Source organism: Phascolarctos cinereus, unplaced genomic scaffold (assembly GCF_003287225.1).
Source record: "Phascolarctos cinereus isolate Bilbo 61053 unplaced genomic scaffold, phaCin_HiC Scaffold_4;HRSCAF=312, whole genome shotgun sequence".
Classification (NCBI taxonomy): Eukaryota; Metazoa; Chordata; class Mammalia; order Diprotodontia; family Phascolarctidae; genus Phascolarctos; species Phascolarctos cinereus.
Genome location: NW_027555847.1, coordinates 374954093 through 374980093, shown reverse-complemented (window position 1 = coordinate 374980093; position 26001 = coordinate 374954093). Strand labels below are relative to the sequence as shown.

General features: G+C 41.3%; 1 protein-coding gene across 7 annotated transcripts in view; it reads left to right on the top strand.

Annotated features, from left to right (window-relative positions):
* The window catches only part of CTIF (cap binding complex dependent translation initiation factor), a 479887-nt gene that overhangs the window by 141124 nt on the left and 312762 nt on the right, over positions 1-26001 (top strand). For all 7 annotated transcript variants that reach the window (XM_078153268.1, XM_078153267.1, XM_078153266.1 and 4 more), the window contains one exon: positions 20241-20314. In XM_078153268.1, the coding sequence (XP_078009394.1) occupies positions 20241-20314 (74 nt within the window). The remainder of the gene's footprint in view (positions 1-20240; positions 20315-26001) is intronic.

The window sequence follows — 26001 nt, the reverse complement described above, 5'->3', positions numbered from 1 at the left end:
ACCTTCTAAATACAGCCTGAAAAAGTCATATGATCCAGCCATTACAGGTTTATGTTATGCCATCTCAGCTAAGTCCTCATTGTTGTATAACAGTCCTCTTATTCTTCTCTAATTGACTTAGTCACAGTCCCTAGAGGGGCTGTTTAGAACCCTTTTTCCTCCCTTCTTCAGGACCCCTAACCCCTTCCTTTTCTCTGTGATGCTCTGGGTTCTGCTCCTTGCTGTCTGACCTCCCATTCTTAATCTCCTTTGTTGGATATCATCTATCTCCCATCCATTGAGTTTACCTCTAAGACTATCCCAGGCCCACATTTCTGTCTTTACTTTCTCTCTTGGTAACCTCCTTAGCTCTGATGGATTCATTTTATCATTTTTACTCAAGTGACTCACAGATCTATATATTCAGCCCTAATTGCTCCTAAACTTCATTCATGTGTCACCAACTGCCTTCTGGCCACCTCCACTTGGTTGTTCCAGAGGAATCTCACATTCAGTATGTCTAAAATGGAACTGATTATCTTTTCTCTTTAACTCACTCATTCTTCAAAAACCCTTAGAATATCACCCTTCTACCAGGCACCCAGGTTTGCATTCTTGAATTCATCCTTATCTCTTTCACTCCCTTATGCATCATATCCAAGCAGTGACCAAATCTTGTCAACTACCTCCAGATAAGGTCATAGCTCCCTATTCTACTCCCTTTACTTTACTCAGAAGACCACTTTCCTAGTTTAGGTTCTCCACACCTCTTATTTGGACTATTGTAATAAATTCATAACTCTCCTCTACTATCTCCCCTCCACAAAGATGCCAAATTAATATTCTTTAAATACAGAATAGTGTTTTAGGTTGATTGGCAATGTTACTTGACTGCTCAAAAATCATTAGCGTTTACCTGTTACCCCCATCCCCCACCCATTTAATATGTTTGTGCATACATATATACACATACATGAACGTGGAGAGCTAGGTGGTGTGGTGTATAGAGTGCCAGGCGTGGAGTCGGGAGGACCCATCTTCCTGAGTTCAAATCTGGCCTCAGACACTTATTAGCTGTGTGACCCTGAGCAAGTCACTTAACTGATTGCCTCCAAAACAAAGATATGTGTTCTGAGTGTTTTTTTGAAATTCTGGGTCTCACACTAGTTACAGCAGCCTAAGTCACTAACCCCTCTGAACCTCTTATCTACTAAAATGGGAATTGTCAGCTACCACTTAGAGACAGCTGTTGTCATGGAGACCAGGGAAGGCAGCCACAACAGAATCTGACTGGGCAAATTCAGAAATTGAAGGTCAAGGTAGATTACATGCACTGGAGAATACAAATACACTCCAAGATGTTGAGAGCAGCAAATTGACAGGGCTTTTTTCCTGAGTTTGAGCCTTTGTTATCTTCCTTGGTATTGAACTCCTGTATCTGTCCTTCAGATTTATTGATTCTGGTTTTGATTCTACTGTGAAAGGTAAGTGGCCTTACAGTCAGGAAAGATCTGGATTGAAATCCCATCTCTGATACTTAACTAAATGTATGACTATGGGAAAGTCAATTTAGCCTCTCTCAATCTGTTGTTTCTTCATTTGTAAAATGGGTATAATAATGTCAGTCAATCAACATTTATTAAGTACATACTATATTCCGGACACAGTGCTAGACTAGTGATACAAGAAGTAAAAGACAGTTGCTGCCCTCAAGGAGCTTACAGCCTAATGGAGGAGATAACAAAGAAATATATACAAAGAAAAGCTAAGTACAGGATAAATAGGAAATAATTAACAGAGGGAAGGCAATCAATCAGTCAACATTTATTAAGTATCTACTGTGTTCCTAAGTTCCTACTGTGCTAAGTGCTGGAAATACAAAAAGAAGCAAGCAAAAGACAGTCCCTACCCTCAAGGAACTTACAATCTAATGAGAGAGACAGCATGCAAACAAATATATGCCAAGTAAGCTATACACAGGATAAATAGGAAATAATTAAGAGGAAAGGCAGGAGATTTAAGAGGCTGGGAAAGGCTTCTTGTAAAAGGTGGGAGTTTAGTTGGGACTTACAAGAAGCCAGGGAGGTCAGTAGTCAAGAGTGGAGAAGGAACTGCATTCCAGGTATGGGGGAATAACCAGAGAAAATGCCCAGAGCCAAAATCTGGAGTGTTTTGTTTATGAAACAGCTGGGATCACTGGATCAAAGTGTTGAGTGAGTGGGGGGGGGTGGGAGTGAGATATAAGAATACTGAGATTGATTGTTTGGTTGACTTAACCTCTTTCAACCCAAGTTTTCTCATCTATGAGATGAGGAGAATTATACTTATAATACCTATCTCACAAGGCTTTTATGAAGCCTGAATGAGATTATATAGATATATTTTCTGACTCTTAAGTGTCCTATACAGAAGACACCTAAAGAGCTACTGTACCAGCAGTGCCAGCCACGTGTCAGAGCCCAGCCAGGCCTGACCTGTTCTAATCTCTTTAAGGGAATGGCAGGGGAAAGTGAAAAAGCATTTAAGTACCAACCAGAGTGCTAGGCACTGTTCTAGGCATTTTACAATTATTTCCTTTGGTCCTACAACCCTACGAGGTAAGTGCTATTATTATCCCCATTTAACAGTTAAGAGAACAGAGGTAAGTAGAGGTTAAGTAGCTTGTCCAGAGTCACACAGCTGGTAAGGTTCTGAAGTGGGATTTGGATTTAGTTTTCCAGACTCCAGACCCAATGCTCTGGCCACTGTGTCACCTACCTACCTGGTCTTTAACAACCAGAACTGGTGGACTGAGCCCTAAGAGCTACTCAGAGATTCAGATTTGTCTTTTTAAGGAAGCATTGCCTGCGGACCAGATTGGGGGTGAGGAACCTATGGCCTCGAGGACACATGTGGCCCTCTAGGTCCTTAAGTGCCGTCCTTTGACTGAATCCAAATTTCACAGAACAAATCCCCTTAATAAAAGAGTAAACACATAATCAAAGGATGGTAATCTATGCTGTCCTCTTCCTAGCAGATTGCTACCTGGCTGCCAGGATTTAAGCTATTAGCAAAACCAGGTAATCCCTCCCTTCTGCCATGAGCTCATCTTCAGAGGCTGTAGCCTTCCGGTGGTCAGCCTTCTTGTCTCAGTTATTCCTTGCATCCTAGAATTTCTTGCCATGCAACACTTTTCTAGACAACGTTCCATAGTGGAGCAGGCACACCAAACTTCGTGTCTAAAACCCTGGCATCAGGCCCTACCTCTGATACTTACTCTCTGAGTGACCTTAGACTCAAACTCTTCAAGACTTTGCTTATCTGTAAAATGGGGCTAATAATGCTAACTCCTAGGGTTGTTGTGAAGGGCCCAAAATAAGTCTAAACATGTAAAGCACTAACTCAGGGAGCCTTTTCTTGTTCAGAAGGCTATACAAATATTATATAGTATCTCCATTTTGCAGATGAGTAAATATGCCCACGGTCATGGCAGAGCTGGGATTCTAATCCAGGTCTCCTGACTCCAAGTTAGGTATTGTGAATTGAGAGCCATGGACCTTGGGATCAGGATACCCAGGTCCAAGTCCTGACGTAGTATTCTGCTGTGACCCTAGACAAGTCACTTGTCTTACTCCTTGTTTCAGAGAAATTTCAGGTGTGTAATGATGGAGACTCGAGTTGCCTGTTTCATTTACATCATAGGTCCATGCTCTCCAAAATTATTAGTCTATTTATTCTTTTGTAGTCCTGCTTAAAAGTAGGGGATGGGGGGGCAGCTAGGTGGCACAGTGGATAGAGCACCGGCCCTGAAGTCAGGAGGACCTGAGTTCAAATCCGGCCTCAGACCAAACACTTGACACACTTACAAGCTGTGTGACCCTGGGCAAGTCACTTAACCCCAACTGCCTAAAAAAAAAAAAAGTAGGGGATGGACCAGATAACTTCAGGATCTAGTTAGACTCTGGGAACTTCTGTGTTTTCTCTCGAGAAGTGGTCCTGTGTCTACTCTCTGGTAGAGAATGTCTGAGCTTAGGCAGCTTCCTTTAAGGCATCATCTTCAAGACTGAAACCCAGTGTTTGTCTCCACCCTGACAGCTGCTGCCACTGGCCATTTCTCTTCCAGGCCTTCCTGTCCCTCTCTCCTCCTTCTCTCCTCTCGACAGGGGCTGGCGGGGGCTTAGGGTTTCAGGGAAGAACAAATTAGCTGCTTGTCAAGGTGGGTTCTCATCAAACAGGCTGTCCATTTGCTCGGTGCTTGCTGTAGTAATTGGATTTTGGCCCATCCATCCTTCCCAGCTCCCTTTGGCCTGGCATGACAGATGCTCTTTGGGGCTGAGAAGCTTCCAGCTTCTAACAGGGAATGCATCCTGATGCATTGTCTGCACAGTTCCCCGGGCCGTCCATCATTCTGCTTTCAGGCAGTTTCTGCTTACCTCCCCCTCCCAGAAGGGGGGCCCTCCGGAAGGATGGAACAAACTGGCCTCATCTCCCATGCTACCTACCTGCCTCCTGCCTTTGGCTGCACTGCCGCCAGCCCTGAGGGTGCTCTCATTTCTCCTCTTTGCTTACCTTTCCCCCTCCCCTTTTTTGGACCTTCTTGTTATTTCACTTTTTAAAGGAACTCTTCGATGGAAAATTCCCTCTACTAACGCAGGTCACATTGCTTGCTCTTGCTGTACAACTTGTGAACTGAGAGAATTGCCTGGTTCACTAAAAGTTTTAAGTGACTTGCTGAGGGCCACAGTCAGAATGTGTCAGAGATGGAACTTGAACCTAAAGTCCTCTGGCTCTGCAGTTGGCTCTCAAAAACAGAAATGGAAAACGGAACAGCTGAGAGAACATTCTGCAGTGGATAGGAAAGGACACTCCAGCCCATCCCCTTTTGGAGGCAGGAGGTCCACAGGTGATGCACATTGCACATGTTTTCAGAACTTTTGCAATGAATTGATTGGTTGTATTGATTTTTCCCCACTTTTTCTTTTTTTTTTTAAATTTTTTTAAAAATACCATTTATTATGTGGGATGGCTCTCTGGGGGGGGAAGGGAGAGGGAGAGATACTAGAGAAAACTATTTTGATGTAAAAATACAGGTGACATAAATAAAAATTTATTTTTTAAAAATTATTATCTAATAAATATTTATTGAATTGAAATCCCCATTCAAGGCTTAAAAAAAACCCAACAATTCATTTTTAGGGCTCTTTAGGCTATCCTCTTTTTAACCATTAAAACCCACATTGATGTGTCCTTCCTCTGAACTCCTCTAGCATTTACACTATTCAGTTTGTTATTTAATTATGTATCATATATATATATATATATATATATAAAATATATGATGCATGTATTATTGTATATTATACATATATATTATTGTGGAGTTTATTATAGAATATATTATTTTGTAATTTATATATATTGTAACCTATTTAATTATATACCAGGTAAATTCAGCAAGCACTTACCAAGTGCCTACTATTGTACAGGGCATCGTGCTAGGTACTGGGGATAGTAAGACAAAAAAGAAAGAGTCCTTGACCTCGAGAAGGGAGGTGACAAGCAGCTGCTGTGTGCCAGGCACTGTGCTTGTGCTTTGCAAATCTTATCTCATTTGCTCCTCATAACAACCTTAGAAGTGGGTGCTGTTATTATCCCTATTTTACAATTGAGGAAACTGAGGCAGAGATTAAGGTTTCCCCCCACCCCAAATAAGTGTCTGAGACTGGGCTTGAACTCAGGTCTTGTTGACTCTAGGCCCAGGGCTCTATTCACTGTGTAAACCAGCTGCCTCTAGTGAGACTGTAAGAACTGACAGTCTAGCTAGAAGAGGTATGTATGTGTATAGTGCATGCACACACACATACATATGTATACATAGATATAATCATGAATTTATGTATACATACACATATATATTTATACATACCCACTATACACACAAAATAGATATAAGACAGTTTGATGGGGGAGGCCTTAGCAGCTCATGGAGTCAGGAAAGGCATCAGGCATACAATGGTGCTTGAGTTGAGCCTTGAAGGAAGAAGCTAGGAATTCTAAGAGGCAGAGGTGAGAAGGTACCTTCTAAGCACCAGGGGCAGCCCCTTCAGAAAGAGTGGAAATGGGGTGGGTTGGAGTGACATTTGTGGGTGAGAAGGCCATTTAGCTGCACTGTCAGTATGTATCCCTTTGCCCTGCAATAAAAAGACAAAAATTAAATAGTCCCTGACCTCAAGGTTACATTTCACTGGGAGATACAGAACATAAATAAATACTAAGTAAATATGAGAGAATTTGAGGAGAGACAACATAGTATCTATTGAGATCAGAAAGGCTTCCAGCAGGAGGTGGCACCTGAGCTGTGCCTTGGGGTAGCTAGGTGGCATAGTGGATAGAGTGATAGGCCTGGAGTCAGGAAGACTTGAGTTCAAATCTAGCCACAGATATTTACTAGCTATGTGACCCTGAGCAAGTCACTTCACCCCTTTTTGCCTCAGTTTCCTCATGTATAAAATGAAGATGAATAATAGCACCTACTTTCCAGGGTTGTTGTGAGAATCAAATGAGATAATTGTAAAGGGCTTAAGCACAGTTCCTGGCACACTGTAAAGGCTATATAAATAGTAGCTATGATGATGATAAAGATGGTGGTGGGGGCAGAGGAAACTAAGGATTCTGAGAGGGGGAGATGAGGAGAGGCTCTATTCTAGGCGTGAGAGAATAGCCTGTCTGCCTGCATGGAGATGGAGGATGGAATGCCAAGCTCGAGGAATAGCTAATCGGCCAATTAGTCTGGAACATATAGTGCCTGAAGGAGAGTAGTTTGAAATAAGTCTGGAAAGACAGGCTGGAGCCTGGTTGTGGAGGGCTTTAAATGCCAAGCTGTGGAGTTTGTATTTTATCCTAGAGCACACACAGGCACCTACCTCAAAGGCTTGTTGTCAGGGTGAAATGAGACAATACATTTGTAAAGCCCCATGAAAATGTTAGCTACATTATTACAGTGGTGTTGAAGCTACCTATTCAGAGTGGGACTGCGGAAGTGCTTGGTCAGGTGAGCTGGGGATTGATACTGGGGAATTCAAACTGAGTCAGTCAACAAGGAATTAATTCTGTGTGCTGTGCTAAGGGGTTGGAATGCAAAGAAAGGCAAAAACAGGACCCTGTACTCAAGGAGTTCACATTCTAGTTGGCTAATTCAAATTATATAAGGAACTGGTTCAAATTTATAAGAATAAGTCTTGTTTCCCAAATGAAAAGTGGGCAAGGGATATGAACAGGCAATTTTCAAAGGAAGAAATCCATGCTGTCAATATCCATGGGAAAAAATGTGCTCCAAATCACTAATAAATTTGTTTTAAATTAAATTAAATTAAATTTTATTTATTTTTTCTCCTTCCCACCCCATCCCCAACTGAATAAAAAAGAAAAGCTTCACAAACGATCTATCAATAAACATTTAAGTACCTTAATTGGGGCAGCTAGGTGACTCAGTGGATAGAGCCCTGGATCTTAGAATCAGGAAGACCTAAGTTCAAATCCAGCCTCAGACACTCACTAGCTATGTGGCTGTAGGCAAGTCACTTTACTTCTGTTTGCCTTAATCCACTGGACAAGGACATGGCAAATCACTCCTATCTTTTCCAAGAAAACTCCATGGACAGTATTGATATGCTATGGTCATGGAGAATCGGACATGACCAAACAATTGGACGATAACATGTTGGCATTGTGCTAAAGGTAACAGATATGCATAGTCAAGCAAAGCAAATTCTGACATTGGCTGTATCAAAAATTATGTCTCTTACTGCATTTTGAGTCCTTCATCTCTCTCTCCCAGGAGGTTATGTAGCACACTTCATCTTAGGTCTTTAGGAATCATGGTTGATCATTGCATTGATTAGAGTTCTCAAGTCTTTTACAGATGTTTTTTTTTATAATGTTGTTATTGTATAAATTGTTGTCCTGGTTCTTTTTCACTTTACTCTGAATCAGTTCATCCATGTCTTTCCAGTTCTCTCTGAAGCTGTCCATTTCACATTTCTTGTGGTGCAAAGATATTTCATCATATTAATATACCATAATTTGTTAAGCCATTCCCTAATAGATATGGACTCTTTCATTTTCTGTTTTTGTTTGTTTGGGGGTTTTTGGTACTGTAGAAAGAGCTGCTATCAATATTTTTGTACATATGGATCCTTTGCCTCTTTCTTTAGTCTGTTTTGGGTATAGGACTAGTAGTGATATTGTTGGGCCAAAGAATATGTATGCCCAATATAGTGACTTTTGGAGCATAGCTCCAAACTGCTTTCCAGAATGGCTGAATGAATTCATAACTCTACCAGCAGTTCATTAGTGTGCCTGTTTTTCCACAGCCCCTCAAACAACTGTTCCTCCCCCACCCCTCGCCTTTTTAAATCATTTTTGCCAATCTGATGGCTGTGAGGCAGGACTTTGTGAGAAATACACATGTTGTTTCACCTGTTAGGATGTCAGCTTCTTGAGGGGAAGAACTGGTTTTTTGTTTATTTTCAGGTAGGTTTTTGCCTTTCTTTGTAGCCCCGGCACTTCTTACAGTGCCTGGTATATAGTGCTTAATAAATGCCTATTGGTTGATGATTGATTGATTTACTCTGTAGTCAATAGGGAGCCAGTAAAGATTTTTAAGCAAAGGTGTTCCATGACCAGATTTATGCATAAGGAATATTACTTTGGCAGTTGTATGAAGGCTAGATTAAAGCAGAGACAGAAAGTAGAAGGTAAGAAAGCCTATTAGGGAATTATTTCCCACTTAGGAGAAAACAAGGCCAAACTGATATCAGGGCAGCCAGCCACCCTGGCAAGACAAGTCCTTGCCCCCTGCCAATAATACTGCAGCCGAGTTTGCAGAGAGTGCCCCGGGGGATGAGTTTTGGCCAAAGTTGCCAAGCTTTTGCATTCTTAACCAATAGACTCCTGTCATATTGCAGGCAGGTACCATGTGGGATGGGATAAGGCTTGGAGGATAGGGGAAAGGGGTGAAAAGTAGAGAGAAAGGGCAGCGAGTATAGATTCCAGACCATTCTTGAATAACTGTGTGCATGCTGGCCAATGGAGCCGATTTAAGGCAGCTAGTGGATAGAGGGTTGGGCCTGGAGTCAGGAAGACCTTAGTTTAAATCCAGCTTCAGGTACTTACAAGCCATGTGGCCCTGGGCAAGTCACTTAAACCTCTGTCTGCCTCAGTTTTTTCTGATGTTAAAAAGGGCTAGTAATGTACCTACCTCTTAGAATTGTTGTGAGGTTCAAATGAGATAATATTTGTAAAGTGCTTAGCACAGTGCCTGGAACATAAAAGCTTTTGGGTTTATTTGCTTTTATGAGAGATCATTCTTTTCTCTTGAATTCACAAACATTTATTGAGTGGCTACTATGTTCAAAGCACTATGCTAGGGGCTGGAAATACAGAGATGAAAAAAATTACCCAAATATTACCCTCAGGGATCTTATAGTCTACTTACTAGTGGGGACATGGCATGGGCCCATAGAAATGTAGCAGAAGGCAGAGTCTGATAAGCCACAAAGGAAATTCCAGACAGGGTATTAGAAGCAGTGTGGAATAGTGGATAAAGTTCTGGCCTTTGGTGTGGAACACCTGGTTTCAAATCCCACCTCATACACTTAATAACTGCATGGCCTCTAGGCAAGCTACCTAGTAGCTGTATTGCCTCTGTTTCCTTTTCTGTAAAATGAGATGGTTGGACTCAGTGACCTCTAAATTCTCTTCTCAGGGCAGCTAGGTAGCACAGTGGATAGAGCACTGGCCCTGAAGTCAGGAGAACCTGAGTTCAAATCTGGCCTCAGACCAAATACTTGCCACTTACTAGCTGTGTGACCCTGGGCAAGTCACTTAACCCCAATCGCCTAAAAAGAAAAAAAAAATAAATTCCCTTCTGGCTTTAAATTTTGATCTTATAGAAGAGATATGTTTGTCCAGGTGGTAAGTAGCAGAGTTAGCATTTGAACTCAAATCGCATGACTCCAGATTCGGCACTCTTTCCCTATGGCAAACAAGAATCACTGAGATGCTAGGAAGGATAAAGGAAGGCAGGTGCTCCCTAGATCACAAACAGGGAGAATTTTATAGCTAGCACAAGAGAAGCTAAGGAACTAATCACTCTATTGAATAAAATCTATGAAACTCTCATTGTGCACTAAAAATCATCTTAGGTTTGATGGGTACTTGTTACCACAGCCTCTGCCCTTGAGGAGTATTTAAGATAGTTGGGAGACAAAATGGACCACTTACACATGTATAAAAAATAGCCACCCACAGGAGGCATTGAACACTAAATACAGAATGAATGGGATGGACTTTGGCGAGGGCATTAGGGGAAGGGTCTCTGGTCTGAGGTGGTTTGGAAGGTTTTACAGGACTTGATCTGGGCCTTTATAGATGAGTAGGGATTTGAGAGGTGGTCCCAAGCTCAGGGCAGTTACATGGTGAAGTGGATAGAGCATCAGACCTGGAGTCAAGAAGACTCCATCTTGGTCATTTCAAATCTGGCCTCAGACACTTACTAGCTGTATGACCCTGGACAAGTCACTTAACCCTGTTGGCCTCAGTTTCCTTATCTGTAAAATGAGCTGGAGAAGGAAATGGCAAACCACTCCAGTATCATTGCCAAGAAAACCCCAAATGGGGTCATGAAGAGTCAAACACAACTGAAACGACTGAACAACAACCAAATTCGGGTGTCAGGCATTCCACAACATTAAGAGCCTTACTTGGGATCATAGATTCAGAGCTAGAAGGGACTTTAGAGGTCATTGTGTCCAACTCCCTAATTTAGATATGAGCAGACTGAGGCCTGGAGATGTGCTGTGCCCTGACCTGGGTTACACAGCTAGTAAGTGTCTGGGCAGCATTCAAGCCTGGGTCTTCTTGACACCACCTGTAATGCTTTTTGCCCTCCACCCGATGCCTCTTCCATCTACCAGGAGCTGGTTAGACCACAAGGGTGTCTTTGCCTATCCTGAGTGGGAGTCGGGAAAAGAGGCAGCCAGAGTAACTGTGTGACCACTTTTTATCAGCAGCAGCAAACAGGGCAGACTGCCAGCCTCAGCCTCTCCTGTCACAGTCCGGAATGAATACAAATACAGGTCACACTGAAAACCAAACAAACAAACCTAATTAGCAAAGAGAGAGTGTTTTACAGGGTCAGGGATTGCTTGGGAAGTACAACTAGCTCTGGCTGCAGCCATCGCTTCCCACCTCTCCCTAATCTGTCTTAATTAGAGAAAGAAAATAGGAAACGACTGGGGGCCTGAAGGAGTCAGAAGAGCACGTTACCCCAGGAAATTTTCTCTTAGAAGGGCACAATCCTGGAGAACCAAGATTAGAGTTTTCTTGTTGTCACTTCTGATAGAGATGAAAAGAACTTCACAGCTTCTAGGTCCTGTTTGTGGGACACTCTCAGCACAGTTTTGCCTGCTACACTGCTTGTCTTTGAGTCTAGAAAGCTAGAACTTGCAGAAGCCCTATCATCCATGTATTCCACCCTCTCTCATTGTACAGATGAGGAAACTGAGTCCCAGAGAAGGGAAGTGACCTGTCCAAGGTCATATACCTCCCAACTCCAAGTATTTTCAGTAGTTGTTCCCCATAGTGGAATGCTGTCCCTTCTCATCTCTGCTTTCTGGATTCCCTGGCTTCTTCAAGTTTCACCTAAAATCCACCTTTCTCTAGGAAACCTCTCCCCATCTCTCTGTTGATTATTTCCGCTTTATCTTGTATATAGTTTGTTTGTACGTAGTTATTTGCTTGTTGTCTCTTCATTAGACTGTTAGCTCCTTGAGGGCAGGGACTGCATTTTACCTTTCTTTGTATCCCTAGTACTTGGCACAATGCCTAGCACATAGTATGTGCTTAATACATAAATGTTCGTTGACTGACTGACTGATGTCACCCTACCTTGTGATGATAGGATGACAGGATCATAAAGTCAGACCTAGAAGAGATCTTAGTGGTCATCTCATCCAGCCTCCTCCATTTACAAGTGAGGAAACTGAGTCCTGAGAGGTAAATTGCGTTGGCGATGCAGGTGGTAAGTAGCAGAACCAGGATCCCCCTGCCCTCTGCCAAATCCAGCTCACTTTCTACTTCATCATATCCATATAAATCACTTAGCACAGTTCCTGACACAAAATAGTTTCTATATAAATATTAGCTGTTATTGTGATTATTAAACACCAGTTCTGTGCCAAACGATGGGAACTCTTCTGTGGGGGAATGTAGGAGAAGGAGAAGATGGCTTTAGAGAAGCTGAGGAGAGAAAAGTAACGTGAAACAGAGAACCAGATAAAACAAGATTGAACTCTGGTACAGTCTGTAAATACTGTAGGACAGGGGTGTCAGACACTGCAAGAGTGTCGACATCCCCGCCTCACCCCCAACCAGATTAAAATCTAATAATAAAGTCAAATAAAAATACAGTGGAACATAATATTAAAATGTGGTTTTCTGAGTCAATGTGTAGCCTGCAGGGATCCTTATGTGCATTTTAGTGACCGCCCCCCTCACCCTCTGCCCATTGCTATTTGAATTTGACACCACTTCTCTAGGAGTTCAGGGAAGCAGAGTCATCGAGCATCATTTCATGGTGGAGGTACTGATAGAACCTGGGCCTTGCAATCTATATAGGTTTTTTGATGGGTGGAACGGGAGAAGAAAGAGTGTTTCTAATATTTTCCCCTTGAAGTTGAACTTGAGTGGTTTCTGTAGCATGGAGGTGGTGGGGAGCAGAGAGCATCTAGAGGCTGGTAAAAGGCCATCTCCATATGCTGAGGTAGACCATAGGATATTTGAAGCTTCTGGGTTGCAGGTTTTCCAGTTCTAATTTCAGCAATAATGGACTATCATGGCTGAGTCCCAGAGGGTATAGATGGCACTTGGGGCATTAGCCTTGGCAATGAGCAGGCAGAATGGTGAAACACTTCTTAGGTGAGAGGAAGCTTTTCCATCTTGACTGTGCTGTGGTGGAAAGGACTTGGATTTGAATCCTAATTTATCTACTCACTAGTTTTGTGACCCTGGATAAGTCATTTCCTCTAATCTAGTACTCTGTTTCCTAATCTGTAAAATGAAGAGATTATCCCTTCTAGCTGTAGTATCTTTGATCCCATGGGCTGAGACCCTGAAGAATGAAGGCCCTGAAAACTGTCTATAATTTTTTTTTGGAAGACTTTATCTAAAATTTTTTTCTTGTATTGGAACATTGTTGGGTCAAATATGGCTTCTATAAGCAGGTCATTAACTAGGACTTGACAATGTTTTGCAACACAAAGATGTTTATTATAATGATATTATCAGGAAGGAGGTTTGACCTGTATAACACCTTTCTTCAGGGAGTCCTTAGCACTTTTTAAAAAATCTGTTATTACATCAACCCTTTTGAGCAGTAAGAGCAAAAACAACCTGTTTATGGATAGACATGGAGAGGTTAAGTGATTGGTCCTGAGTTATTCACTAATTAGGACAAAGTGCCTGATTTAAAAAAAAAATTCCCTAGCTACTGTTTGGCAAATAGACAACAGCAATCTCCAGAGGTTACCATTTGGGAAATCATAGTGATATCTGAGTGTTACTATGCTGGAAACATCAGTGATGTCCAGTTATTACTCCATAGAAAACTGTAGTTATATCCAAATGTTGCAGTATTGGAAATAGATAGTAGTATTAGTATTAGAAATAGTAATAGTATTAGAAATAGATAAAGCCCATGTGTCTAGGTGTTACAGGGCAAATTGGTGGCGCCATAGTACATAGGAGTTAAAATCTGGCCTCAGACAGTAGCTATATGACCCTGGATCAGTCACTTAACCTTGTTTGCCTCAGTTTCCTCATCTATAAAATGGACTGGAGAAGGAAATGGCAAACCACTCCATATCTTTGCCAAGAAAACCCTGAATGGGGTCACGCAGAGTCGATATGACTGAAAAACTACTGAACACCAACGCCAACAAAGCAACAGTGTAGGTGTTACTCTACGAATAGCAACAGCAACTTCTGGGTGTTACTATACAGGAAATTACAATAATGTATGGCTAGGTCAGGTACAGTAGCAATGACTAGGTGTTATCATGCAGGAAGCTACCACGAAGTCCAGGTATTACTGCACTGGATATAACGGCAATATCCAGGTGGATAGTCATTTTGTTGTTTTTCAGTCATTTTTCCAGTCGTGTCTGACTATGACCCCTTTTGGGGTTTTCTTGGAAAGATACTGAGCGATTTGCCGTTTCCTTCTCCTAAATAATTTTATAAATGAGGAAACTGAGGCAAACCGGGTTAAATGAATTGCCCAGGGTCACACAGCTAGTAAGTATCTGAGGCCATATTTGAACTCAGGAAGATGTATCTTCCATGCAATGGAAACTGCAATGCTATCTGGATGTTACAGCACAAGAAATAGTAATAACAGTAATAATACCTTATATATTGAAACTAAAACAATGCCCGAGTGTTAATACCTGCATACAACAGCAATGTCCTGGGGTCACTGGATAGGAAATACTAGTCAGGTACGCGTGTTCCTGTTAGGAAACTGAAATAATGCCTTGGGATCTGGAAGTCACTGTTCTGGAAACACTTGTACTTCGTGCCTTAGAGTTAAATGTGCAGGAGGCATTCGTAATGTCCGAATGTCTCTGTGTAGGAAACCACAGTAATGCCTGTGTCTTTCTATGCAATTAAAACAGAACTCTCTCTCTATATATACCTTTCCAGGAATACATCTGCTGTGTAACTCAAGGCCCACCTGTTACAAAAGCCACAAATATTTTTGGAAGGGGGTACAGAAGAAGGGGGCTCAGTCAACCATTCCTATTTGTTTTGCATTTTTTTTTCTGCCAGTGGTCACGGTCGCTTGGCTCACTCAGGGGGTCTCCAGGCCAAAAAGAGTTTAAGGTCCCTTGTTGGACGTGCTGCCTTGGTGTAAGTCGCATTCCTCTGTTTGTCTTCAGTATTTGTTAAGCACTTGCCTGGTTGGGGTTGTGGCATCTCTGTCAGCTCTTGGGGATATATATGCTCTCAGATCCTCCAGTGAGGTGACATTGAACTTCCTGGGATCCTCTCTTCTCTCTGCCTGCCAGCACAGGAGGAACAGCCAAGGTTTCTCCCCCTGAGGTGAAAGCTGAAGATTTATGTCCCTGTCTTTCTTCATTGCCCTTGAGCGACATCCTGATATATTGTTATGGCTTATTTTTCAATCTCAGGCTTGGCTGTGGACTTGTCACCCCCTGCTGCAGTTGGGTCCAGCAACCCTGCATAGCCTTCTGATTACAAAGTAGAGCCAATTTAATTAGCTGGCAAGCATTCCTGGGTCCTAGCACTGTGCGGAGGGGGCTACATGAGAAACAGAAGACAGGGTCCCTTTCCGTGAAGAAGAAAGCAATGTATTAATGGTGACAAGCATAGAGGATTATGGGAAATAAGCTAGGTGTGATGATGGTTGTAGAGAAAACCTGTACAGTGGAACACTGGAATGACTGTAGGCTGATGGACTTAGAGATGGGACAGCATAATTCAATTTAGCAAACATGTATGAGTCACCTGATATGTAAAAGGCATTGTGCTAGTTAGAGAGAGGCAGAAAATTTAAAAACAACACAAAAAAACAGTTCCTGCCCCCAGGATCTGACAGTCTACTAAGGGGGTGTGACATGAGTACAAATAATTATAATACAGGGTCACATATGATGGGGAGAAAGGAGTGATTCAATCAAAGTGCTCTAAGAAAATTCAAGGAGGGAGGGAACATTTCAAGCTGAGGTACCAAAGAAGAAAAGAAAAAAAGAAGGAAGGAGGGAAGAAACAATTATGTGGCTTCCATGCAGAACTACAGTAGGAGAGATGGTTAAACTATTATTTACTAAATCTGTATGACCTTGGTTTTCTCATCTCTAAAATGAGGGAGCTGCATTTGGAGACCTCTGAGATTCTTCTACTTCTCTGTGGATGTTATTTGAGAGCTCAGTGTTGCGGTTTTTCTCATCTTCTCCTTCTGATCCTGAAATATGTTGGTGTGACATCAGGGCATGGAGTGGCTGTCTAGGGGAGCCAGGACTAGGAATCTAGGTACACAAGTGAGCTAGACAGGTCTGGACAAGTAAGGGGTTCAGGTCAGCAGGTCATCGAAAGTGACATCAGAGAACAGAGTTGATGAGCTCCCATCCTAGGGTAAAAGTTGTTTTCACTTTGCTATTTTTATCCTGCCTGCTCGATGTGGGCTTCTCTCAGCTCTCAGATGTTGTTTGTGGCCAAGGCTAGAGAGAGAGAGACCTTCGGATGAATCTTGCTCGTGACTAAAGTAGAAATGCTAGAATTATGTTATAAAGAGGGACGGTACAGTGCTTAGATAGTGTAAGGATAGGGCCTTCCAAATTCTCTCGATCACAGAGATGATAATTGAGTAGGGCTTGTATTCATGACAAGTAAGACAAGGAGAACTGTCTGATGGAGGACCTAATTAGTTAATTTGAAAGTATTTCCTAAATAATCACTCATTTTTATATAGCAGTTTGAGGTTTTCAAAGTACTTTACATACATTATTTCATTTGATCCTTACAATAATTAAGTGAGGGTAGAGATTTCTGATATTATTATCTCTGGTTTTTCAGTTGAGGAAACTGTAAAATTAAGTGACTTGACCAAAGTCATCCGATTAATGATGGAACCTGGACATCTGTTTGAGTTCTGCCTCCCAGTCCAGCAGTCCTCAGCTGCACCAAACATTACCTCTCTTCTCTGTGCTGGGGATACAGGGAAGTGTTTATTAAGTAACTTGGGCATATAGTAGGTGCTTAATAAATACTGACTAATTGATTGGTCTAGCATTGGTCTTATAGCAATTGATCAGTTCCCAAAATGAAATGGTCCCTGCCCTCAAGGAGCTTACATTCTGTCAGAGAAATAACATGTACAAATATAAGGACATATAAAATATGTTCAAAAGCAAATGAGAGAATTTCAAGGGGATGTGTTAGCATCTGAGAGGGTGGGGGGAGGGGTCAGGAAAGGCTTCGTGCAGAGTGTGGTATAAAGGAGGTTAGAGATTCTCATAAGTGGAGACAAAAAATGAGTGCATTCTGTGTGGAAAGGCACAGAGATGGGACATAATACCATATGTGGTGGTGTTGTTCCTTTGTTGGGAACAGAAAGGAAGGCCAGTTTGTCTGGACTGGAAAGTGAAGGAGAATGATTTATAATAAGGCTGGAAAGGTAGGTGGGAATCAGGCTGTGAAAAGCTATAAGTTCTCTGAGCTGTTTATTAAATGAATAAAATATAAGAGGAAAATATATTCATTGCCTTCAAGGAGTAATATCTTTGCTTTATAAATAATATCAAGGGAGGGACTGTTTTTTAGTTATTTTTGCATCCCCTGTAGTGCTTAGTACAGTGCTTGGCACTTAATAGGCACTCCATGAATGCTTGTTGAATTGTCTTAGAGAGTAATTAAATGCTAAGCTCTAGGGTAAGACGTATTGTAGGAAATCTGGAAAGATCAGGGCTGAAGTCCTATGCTGAAATATGCTGGCTGTATGACTGACTCTTGGAAAGTAACTTACACCTCTCAGTGCCCCTGGCAAAACCATCAGACTGAAAGCTCTAGAACATCTGCATTGATAGAAGGAGTTTCCTAACTGAGGAATTCCCTATACCAGTGAAATCACAAGTCAGGACAAATATAAAAGCTTGTGGGTATTGGCTAGAAATTCGGTAAGATTTCCTAGGTGGGAAAAAGAGATCATTGCAGGCTAGTATAGTTGGAAAGAGCCTGAATCTGCTCTCACAGAGAGGCTGAATGTTGCAGAGTTGTGGGAAATTGGATCAGATGTTGAAATCTTGGAATAAAGAAGGAAGGTCTGGAGAACTAAGACAGTAGAGCTCTAAGTAGATAGTGAAGGAAATGGGGTAGCATCTTCAGCAAAGGAGCAACATAATAAAAGTAATGTTCTAGATATTACTATTCTGTTGGTGGAATGGTTTGGAGGAGGAGAGATAGTAGAGGACAAGTGGTCAAATAAGCTGTATTTACAACTTATTGGGAAAGAAAAAGGGAAGAAGAAAAATGGGAGGAAAAGAGACCTAAATTGGGATGGCATTGGGCCTGGATAGGAACAGGTGAATCTGAGAGACCACATGAGGTGGTCATCAAAGATCACAGGCTTTTAGAGCTGGAAGAGACCCTGTCACCTCATTTTAAAGATTGAAAATTTTACTTAATAATTTTAAAGATGAAAAACTGAAATCAAGGTAATTGAAGTGAATCATTCCAAAGTCACACAGGTGGTAATTGTAGAACCTAGGTTCCTCTACTGGCAAACCCAATGCTCTTTCTCTGTACAATGGGGTCATGTGGTGACAGAGAGGGTAGATGGCAGGAATAAATGAGAATATCAACATTATAGGGTTAGAGAGTATTTTAGACCTGGAAGGGACCTTTGTTGTTGTTTAGTCATTTCAGTCACGTTTGACTTTTTGTGACCACATTTGGGATTTTCTTGGTGAAGATACTAGAGTGGTTTGTGATTTCCTTCTCCGGCTCATTTTATAGATGAGGAGCTGAGGTAAAGATGTTAAGTGACTTGCCCAGGGTCACACAACCAGTGAGTGTCTGAAGCCAGATTTGAACTCAAATCTTCCTGACTCCAGGCCTAGAGCTCTGTTCACTGAGCCATCTACCTGTGCCATTGGCATGGAGGTGATGGTTAAACTCAACTCACCAAGGATAAAAATGTAGAGAGAGAGGAACATAGGACTGGGAACAGAGATCAAAAGGACCTCCACAGCAGACAGTAGAAGATCCCAATAGTTAGGATCAGAGAACAAGGAAAGTACAATGAATTTTAAGGATGGACAGTCACCAGTATCAAATGCTGCAGAGAAGTCAGGAAGGAAACCTGAGAAAAGATCATGGAGTTTGGGAAGAGAGAATTCATTGGATCTGGAAGCCAAACTCCTGGTGGTTCAAAAATGAATGAACATATAATTGGAGACATTGACTGTAGATAACTTGTTCTTGGAGTTGGGCAGCAGAAGGAAAGAGACCAGAAAGTAGGTAGAGAAGATAATAGGATCAAGAGAAGGTATTTGTTTGATTTTTCTTTAATGTTGGGAAATCCAAGCATGCTTATTTGTGGAAGAGAAAGTGACATACTAGAGAAGAGAGAGATTAATTATTGAATTGAGGTCCTGGTAGAAGTGGAAAGAATCCATTGATTCATGTCATTGAGAAACTAGAAATTGTAATATTGGGGAAAAGTTAACAGGAAACCCAAAATATCAGCCTCTTGTAGCAGAGATTATACCAGCCTTGCAGATAGCCACCTACCCAAGGATGCTAGATATTCACATCAGGACCTAATAGTCAGCAATTTTGGGTGAGTTCCTGCTGTGTGCTTTGTCTACTACAGAAGTCCTGTGGAATATAGATATGGGGCTGGTCACAGCCCACAGTGATGAGGTGATATAATTTCTATATTTACTGCATGTCCCTCTAAATACAAATTTTAAAAAATAATTCATTGCACTACCTCTGAAGATGACACATAAAGTACATCAGACTTGGCAGCATTCTGGTTTTAGATGGAGATAATTCTGGTATAGAAACAATTTCCTTTTTCTTGTCACCTCTGGTGGAAAGATCCATTCTGAGCATCACAGTTTAGGAGTGACATTAAAAAAACCAGCATACATCCAAAAGATCCATATGGTCACGATCAGGAAGGTACTAGAGACAATGACATAGGAGGATCTGTTGAAGGAACACGGCTGTCTTCAAGTTTTTGAAAGGGACGCAAACATTGAAGGGATAAGCTGTGTTCTGTTTGGCTATAGAGGGTAGAACTGTTACCAGTGGAGGGAAAATGCAGGGAAGCCAATTTCACCTTGACACAAGGAAAAAAACTTACCACCAGCTAACCACCCCAAAGTGGAATGGGCTACCTTGACAGGTAGTTACTTCCTTTTTGCTGGAGCTTTTCAAGTGGAAATCAGGTGGCTACTTGTCCCAGATGTTGGAGAGGGTGTTCTTCTGCAGGGCTGGATTACATTAGATGCTTTCGAAGCCTCCATTCTAATGATGACATTCCAGTTTTCTGAAAGACAGAAATGTATGCCATAGAACCTTGGCAGGTGATATGTTAGGGATTGTCCCCTAAAGGGGTGAATGTAACTGGTCTGTTATCACACTTCATATCTCAGAATAATGACTTCCTTCTCTATTTCTGTCTTCTCTTTTAGAACGGCAACAAAGACAACTCTATGGACATGTTGGGTACTGATATTTGGGCTGCCAATACCTTTGATTCTTTCCGGTAAGCTCACCTTTCTTCCTGTTTTAAGAGAATGATATTCTTCTGTTCTCCACCCCCCAATTCTCCTACATATAGTGAATTCAGTACTTTGTAGACAAATGTTCATCTTGCCTCCTTCCCCTTTTGTCCTAGCAAAGACATAAGAACTTGGACCTCAGCAAAGGCTGGATGGCCACTTATCAGCACTAATATAGAGGGAATTCTCTTTCTGTCACAAATTGGATTTAATGACCTCTCTCTCAAGTTCTTTCCAGCTCTGACATTTTGTGAGCTGGAATTCATCTGCTTTCATGGCTGTTATGATTCCCAGTGGGGCTGTGCTGAGCTAGGTAGAAGAAACAGGTTTAATAAGAAGCATAGGCAGGGGCCTAGAAGAAGGAAGAAAGAAAAATTGGAAAGGAAATAAGATGTAGATGAAGAGAGAGAGGTCAGTGAGGAAAAAGAAGTAGAAGCAGAAAGAAAGGGATAGAGAGAAAATAGGATGTAGGTGAAGAGGAAAGGGAGAAAGAAGAAATAAGAAGGAAAAGAAGAAAAGCAAGGATAAATAGGGAGGAAAGGAAAATTGGAGAGAAAAGGTGGGAAAGTCAGTCAGCGAAAACTGATTAAGCATTTGCTTTATTTGTGGCACTGTGCTGGGGTCATGGAGAAAGAATAAAACAATTTCCACCCTCAAGGAGCTTAGATGGAAAAGAAAAGATTAGAGGAGAAATAGGGAAGGGGGAAGTGAGAAAGAGAAAAGATGGTATCTGGTGAAAGAGGTTAGAGAAAGGGAAAGGAAAAGAAGATGTGGCTGACAAAGGTAGTGTCAGTCCCACAGCGATGCACCATGGGTTCCAGCCCCTACTTGAACTTGTCTCCCAGGGAGTCATTTAAATTACTAGCCTGGTTGTTTAGTCAGTCAGCTGTGTCCAACTCTTTGTGACCCCATTTGGGGTTTTCTTGACAGAGATACTAGGGTGGTTTTCCATTTCCAGCTCATTTTACAGATGAGGAAACTGAGGCAAATAGAGTTAGTGACTTGCCCACCAGAAGTCACATAGCTAGTAAGTGTCTGAGACTGGATTTGAACTTAGTTCCTACTGACTCCAGGGCCCAGCCTTATCCACTATGCCACCTAGCTGCCCTAAGTAAAACAAGGGAATTATTTAGTTGCCCTTGATGAATTCAGTTCACCTGGACCAGGTGAGCTACATCCTCCAGACTGAAAAAAGTAGGGGATTTGATTGCTGTGTCCCTCACTGTCACAGGATTTGAAAAACAAAAGCAACTAGAAAATGGGCGAAGTGCCTCAGGAGTGATCAGTTCTCAAAAAAGAGAGAACAGTGTACAAACTATAGAACACAGAGTTTGACTTTGATTCCTGGAAAAATTCTAGAATGAATCATTAAGAGATAGTAAACATCAAGTAAAAGAAGTGGTGATTACGAAGAACTTACATGAATTTATCAAGAGGAGGACATACTTTATTTCTGTCTTTGACGGAGTTTCTAAACTAGCCTAGATTTTGGGAAAGCCTTTAATAAAATATAATCATTCTTGTGGAAAAGATGAAGAGAATATTAAATAGTAATGCAATTAGATGAATTTGCAACTGGTTGAAAGATCAGACTAAGAATATTAATTAATGGTTCAATGTCAGCTTGGCAGGAAGTTTCCAGTGAAATGTTTGGCCTTGAGCTGTTTTACATTTTTATCAGTAATTTGGATAAAGTCAAAGATTGTATTCTTATCAGTTTTGCAGTGAGAGGCAAGATAGAAAAAAATTCTAAGCCAGATTAAAATACAAAGCTTAATCTAGTTAAGATGAATTTCAGTAGGGATAGATGTAAAATTTTCTACTTGGGTTAAAAATATAAACTTCACAAGTATATGGAGTATTCATAAGCATAGGATGGGGAAGGAATGGGTAGATTATACTTTGAAAAAAAGATCTGAGGGCTTTAGTGGACCACAAATTCAGTATTAGTAAGCATTGTTATATGGCAGCCTAGAAAACTGATGTGAACTTGGACTACATTAAGAGAAGCACCTGTTATTCTGTTATTCTGAATACCATCCTGTTTATTTAACTTAAGATTCTATTAGCATTTTTGGCCGCTATGTCACACTGCTGACTCATGTTGAGTTTTTAGTGTATTAAAACCATTAAGTAATTCTATGTTAATTGTGGTCTAGTTCCATGTCCTCAATCCTGGGACTTTTACGATTGATTTTTTTAATCGTTGTTTAAGACTTTGCATTTATCCCTATTTCATTTCATCTTCTTCGATCTGGTCCAGTGTTCTAGCTCAGTGCTTCTTAAACTGTGGGTTGCAAGTGGAAAGAGTTTAAGAAGCCCTGTACTAACTCATCTACACCTTTGGATACTTATTCCATCATCTAATGATACCTGTCATGACAAATTTAATAGCATACTATCTATACCTTTAACCTACTTAATGACACTTTTTTTAAATTTTTATTTAAAAAAATTTTTTTTCCACGTGCTTTTGAGTTGAAAATTTTTCTCCCTTTTTCTCCCCCCCACCCTCCTCAAGATGGCGCACAATCTGACATATGCTTTACATTTACATACCCATTAAACATATTTTCACATTAGTGAAGTTGTAAGTAAAAATTAAAACCAATAGGAGGAACCATCAGAAAGATGAAACAAAACTCAACAGAAGATAAAAATAAGTGAGAGCAATTCGACTTTCATAGTTCTTTCTTTGGATGTGGACAGCATTTTACATCCTGAGGCCTATAAAGATGTCTTAGATCCTTGTAATGCTGAGAAGGGTTCAGTTTAACATTCTTAGTCATTGCATAACATGGCTGCTATTGTGTACAAAGTCCTCTTGGTTCTGCTCACTTCACTCAGCATCAGACCATATAAGTCTTTCCAGGTTTTTCTGAAGTCAGCCTGTTCATCATTTCTTATAGCACAATAGTATTCCATTACATTCATATACCACAACTTGCTCAGCCATTCCCCAATTGATGGGCATCCTCTCAATTTCCAATTCTTTGCCACCACAAAAAGAGCTGCTATGTATATTTTTGTACATGTGGGTCCTTTTCCCATTAATGACACTTTTTTTTTAACAGACTAGGTTCAAGGGAAGCACCTTTATATACCCCACTAGAAAACTCATAAGTCAACATCAGTCCATTAATTACTATTCATTAAATCCAGTTATCGTACTAGTTCTGGATTCTCTTTATTATCTCACTTCTCTATCTTGTACACAGTCTTGTTAGACCATGCCAAATGTCTATTGCAATCCAGTTATTCTTTATCGGGGGTTTTTTATTTAACAGTTTTGTAACCCTGGATGTTTGCTTGTCCTGAGTCCTTCATCCCCTCTCTGGTATACCACAAATTCACCACAGTGGCTCAGCAGTCAGAAACAATCATAAGTTCTTTCAGTAGCCTGGTATGTAATTGTCCAAGATTTGATGTTGATTTGAAGTTATTGAGGATTGTGCCAAGCTTTTTTTTTTAATCTCCTCACTTATCTTGGGTTTCAATTCCCCATTATCTATTTATGTGCTATATTTCTCAGCCTAAAGATAATTCTCCTTAATAAAGGTAACAAGAACCAAAAAAGGAGACGAGTAGTTGTACCTTCTCTCCCTAATCTGTAATTCATGATCCTCGTCATCATCCCATCTACCCTTAGCAGCGGCAGACTTTCCCCATACCTCAAACATAGCATTAAAGGTCATTGCAGTTGACGTTAGCATTTATCATGTCTCAGGAAGTTCTGAGCTCTAGCATTCACTGACTCTCTTTCAAGAAGTTGAGAGCTCTTTGTAACATACCATGTTGCTCAATGAAAAAAATGGTTTTTAGAATTAGATTTTATTCTTAAAGAGCTCAATTTAATTAGTTAAGCTTGTATAATCAATCAGCAAGTATTTATTAAGCACCAACTGTGAGCCAGGCTTTGTGCTAGGCACTGAGGATACAAAAATAAAGAATGAAACAATCTCCATTCTCAAAGAGCTCATATTCTAAGAACCTACTATGTGCCCAGCACTGGGTTAATCACTGGGGTGGGGGAGGGGAGACTTGGGGGGGTAAAAACAGCATGGGCGCGGCCCATTAGGAGCTAGGAGCAGAAATTGGGAAGGAAAAAAAGACACATAAGCATGAAATGATAGATAACATATAATGAAGAGCTGAAATATGTAACATGAGCAATTCAAGAACAGGTTGATAGTCAGAAGTTTCTTGTGTGTCAACTTCAGGAAGCATGAAAAGAATTGGAGAAGGAGTTATCTAATATGGGCTAGACTTATCAAGGAAGGTGGGATTTCCCAGAAATTTACAAAAACCTTACAGACATTCATTCAGCCCTCTTAAGAGGCAGTTTTCAAATGAGGAAACTGAGTCACAGAGAATGGAAGAGATTTATTCCATTATCACTGGCCAAAAATATATATCTTTTTCATGAAGAGGGTAAATTGGAAGGAAAAATAAGGCCACCAAAGTGATCCATACCCATTGCACAAATGAGTCATTTTAAAAAGAAAGTCCAGTTAGGTGCATCTTCAGGAGAGAAAATATTCCCGCTCTCCCTGCTCAAAGCAATAGCAACATCTCCTGGAGCCCCACCTCTTCCAATGCAACCCTCCTGATTATCCTGGTGGGCTTGCTGGGCTCAACAAAAGTCAGGCAGACTCTCAGAATCTCCATATAGATTCACAACGCCCTGGCGAAGTCATGGTTCACCTGAGTTCACCAAGGAGCAATTGTCTATAAGAGAGGAATGTTGCCATCTTGTGGCTTTGCCTAGAAATTTCGCCTTTGCCAGACTTATCTTGGAGCAAGAATGTAAAACTTGGAGATTCCATACAGCAGCAGAAGTCCAGAGGGAACTTCATCCCATTGGAAAAAATATTGACCATAAGGATCAGCTATTTCAGAACAACCTGCTCCTCCTACACAAATTCCAAAAGCTCTCAAATAGTTTGCATAGCCCTGGGATACAGATCTCCTAACCATCAGCCATTTGTGCAGAGTTGAGTGGTCCATGGCTCACTGCTGCTCTGAAGAAACCAGAGAGGGCTGGTATGGTTTATAAGGCTGTGATGCCACTGCATGATGAAGTCCAGCACATTCTGGTGCCAAACTGCTGCTGTAATACAATGGAGAGAACACTTGCTATGGAGTTAGAAGGCTTGGGTTCCAGTCTCATCTCTGATTCTTGCTATCCTCCTGTGACAGTGGGCAAGACACTTAACTTCAGTGAATCTCAGTTTCCTCAACTATAAAAAGTCAGCGGGGAGGGGGTGTGGTGGTGGTGGTGGTGAACTAGATGACTTCTGAGGTTGACTCTAACTCTACATCTCTGGCTTTACACCTACCTTCCCACATAGCACCTCCCCAATGTTGCTTTCCTTCCTCTCTGACTTTGCTCTTGTTTTTCCCATTACCTGGAATTACCTGAAATGCCCTGTCCACCTACCTCCACCTGTCCAAACCCTGCCCATCTTTTAAGGTCCAGCTCGAGCACCACCTCTTCCAATGAAACTTCCTGATTATCCTAGCCAGAAATGATCTCTCTTCCTTCTCTGAAATCCTGTAAGGCTGGCCAGTACAGTGTATAGACTGTTGAACCTAGTAGAGTCTAGAAGACCTGAGTTCAAATCATGCCTCAGATACTTCCTAGACATGTGACCCTGGACAAGTCACTAAA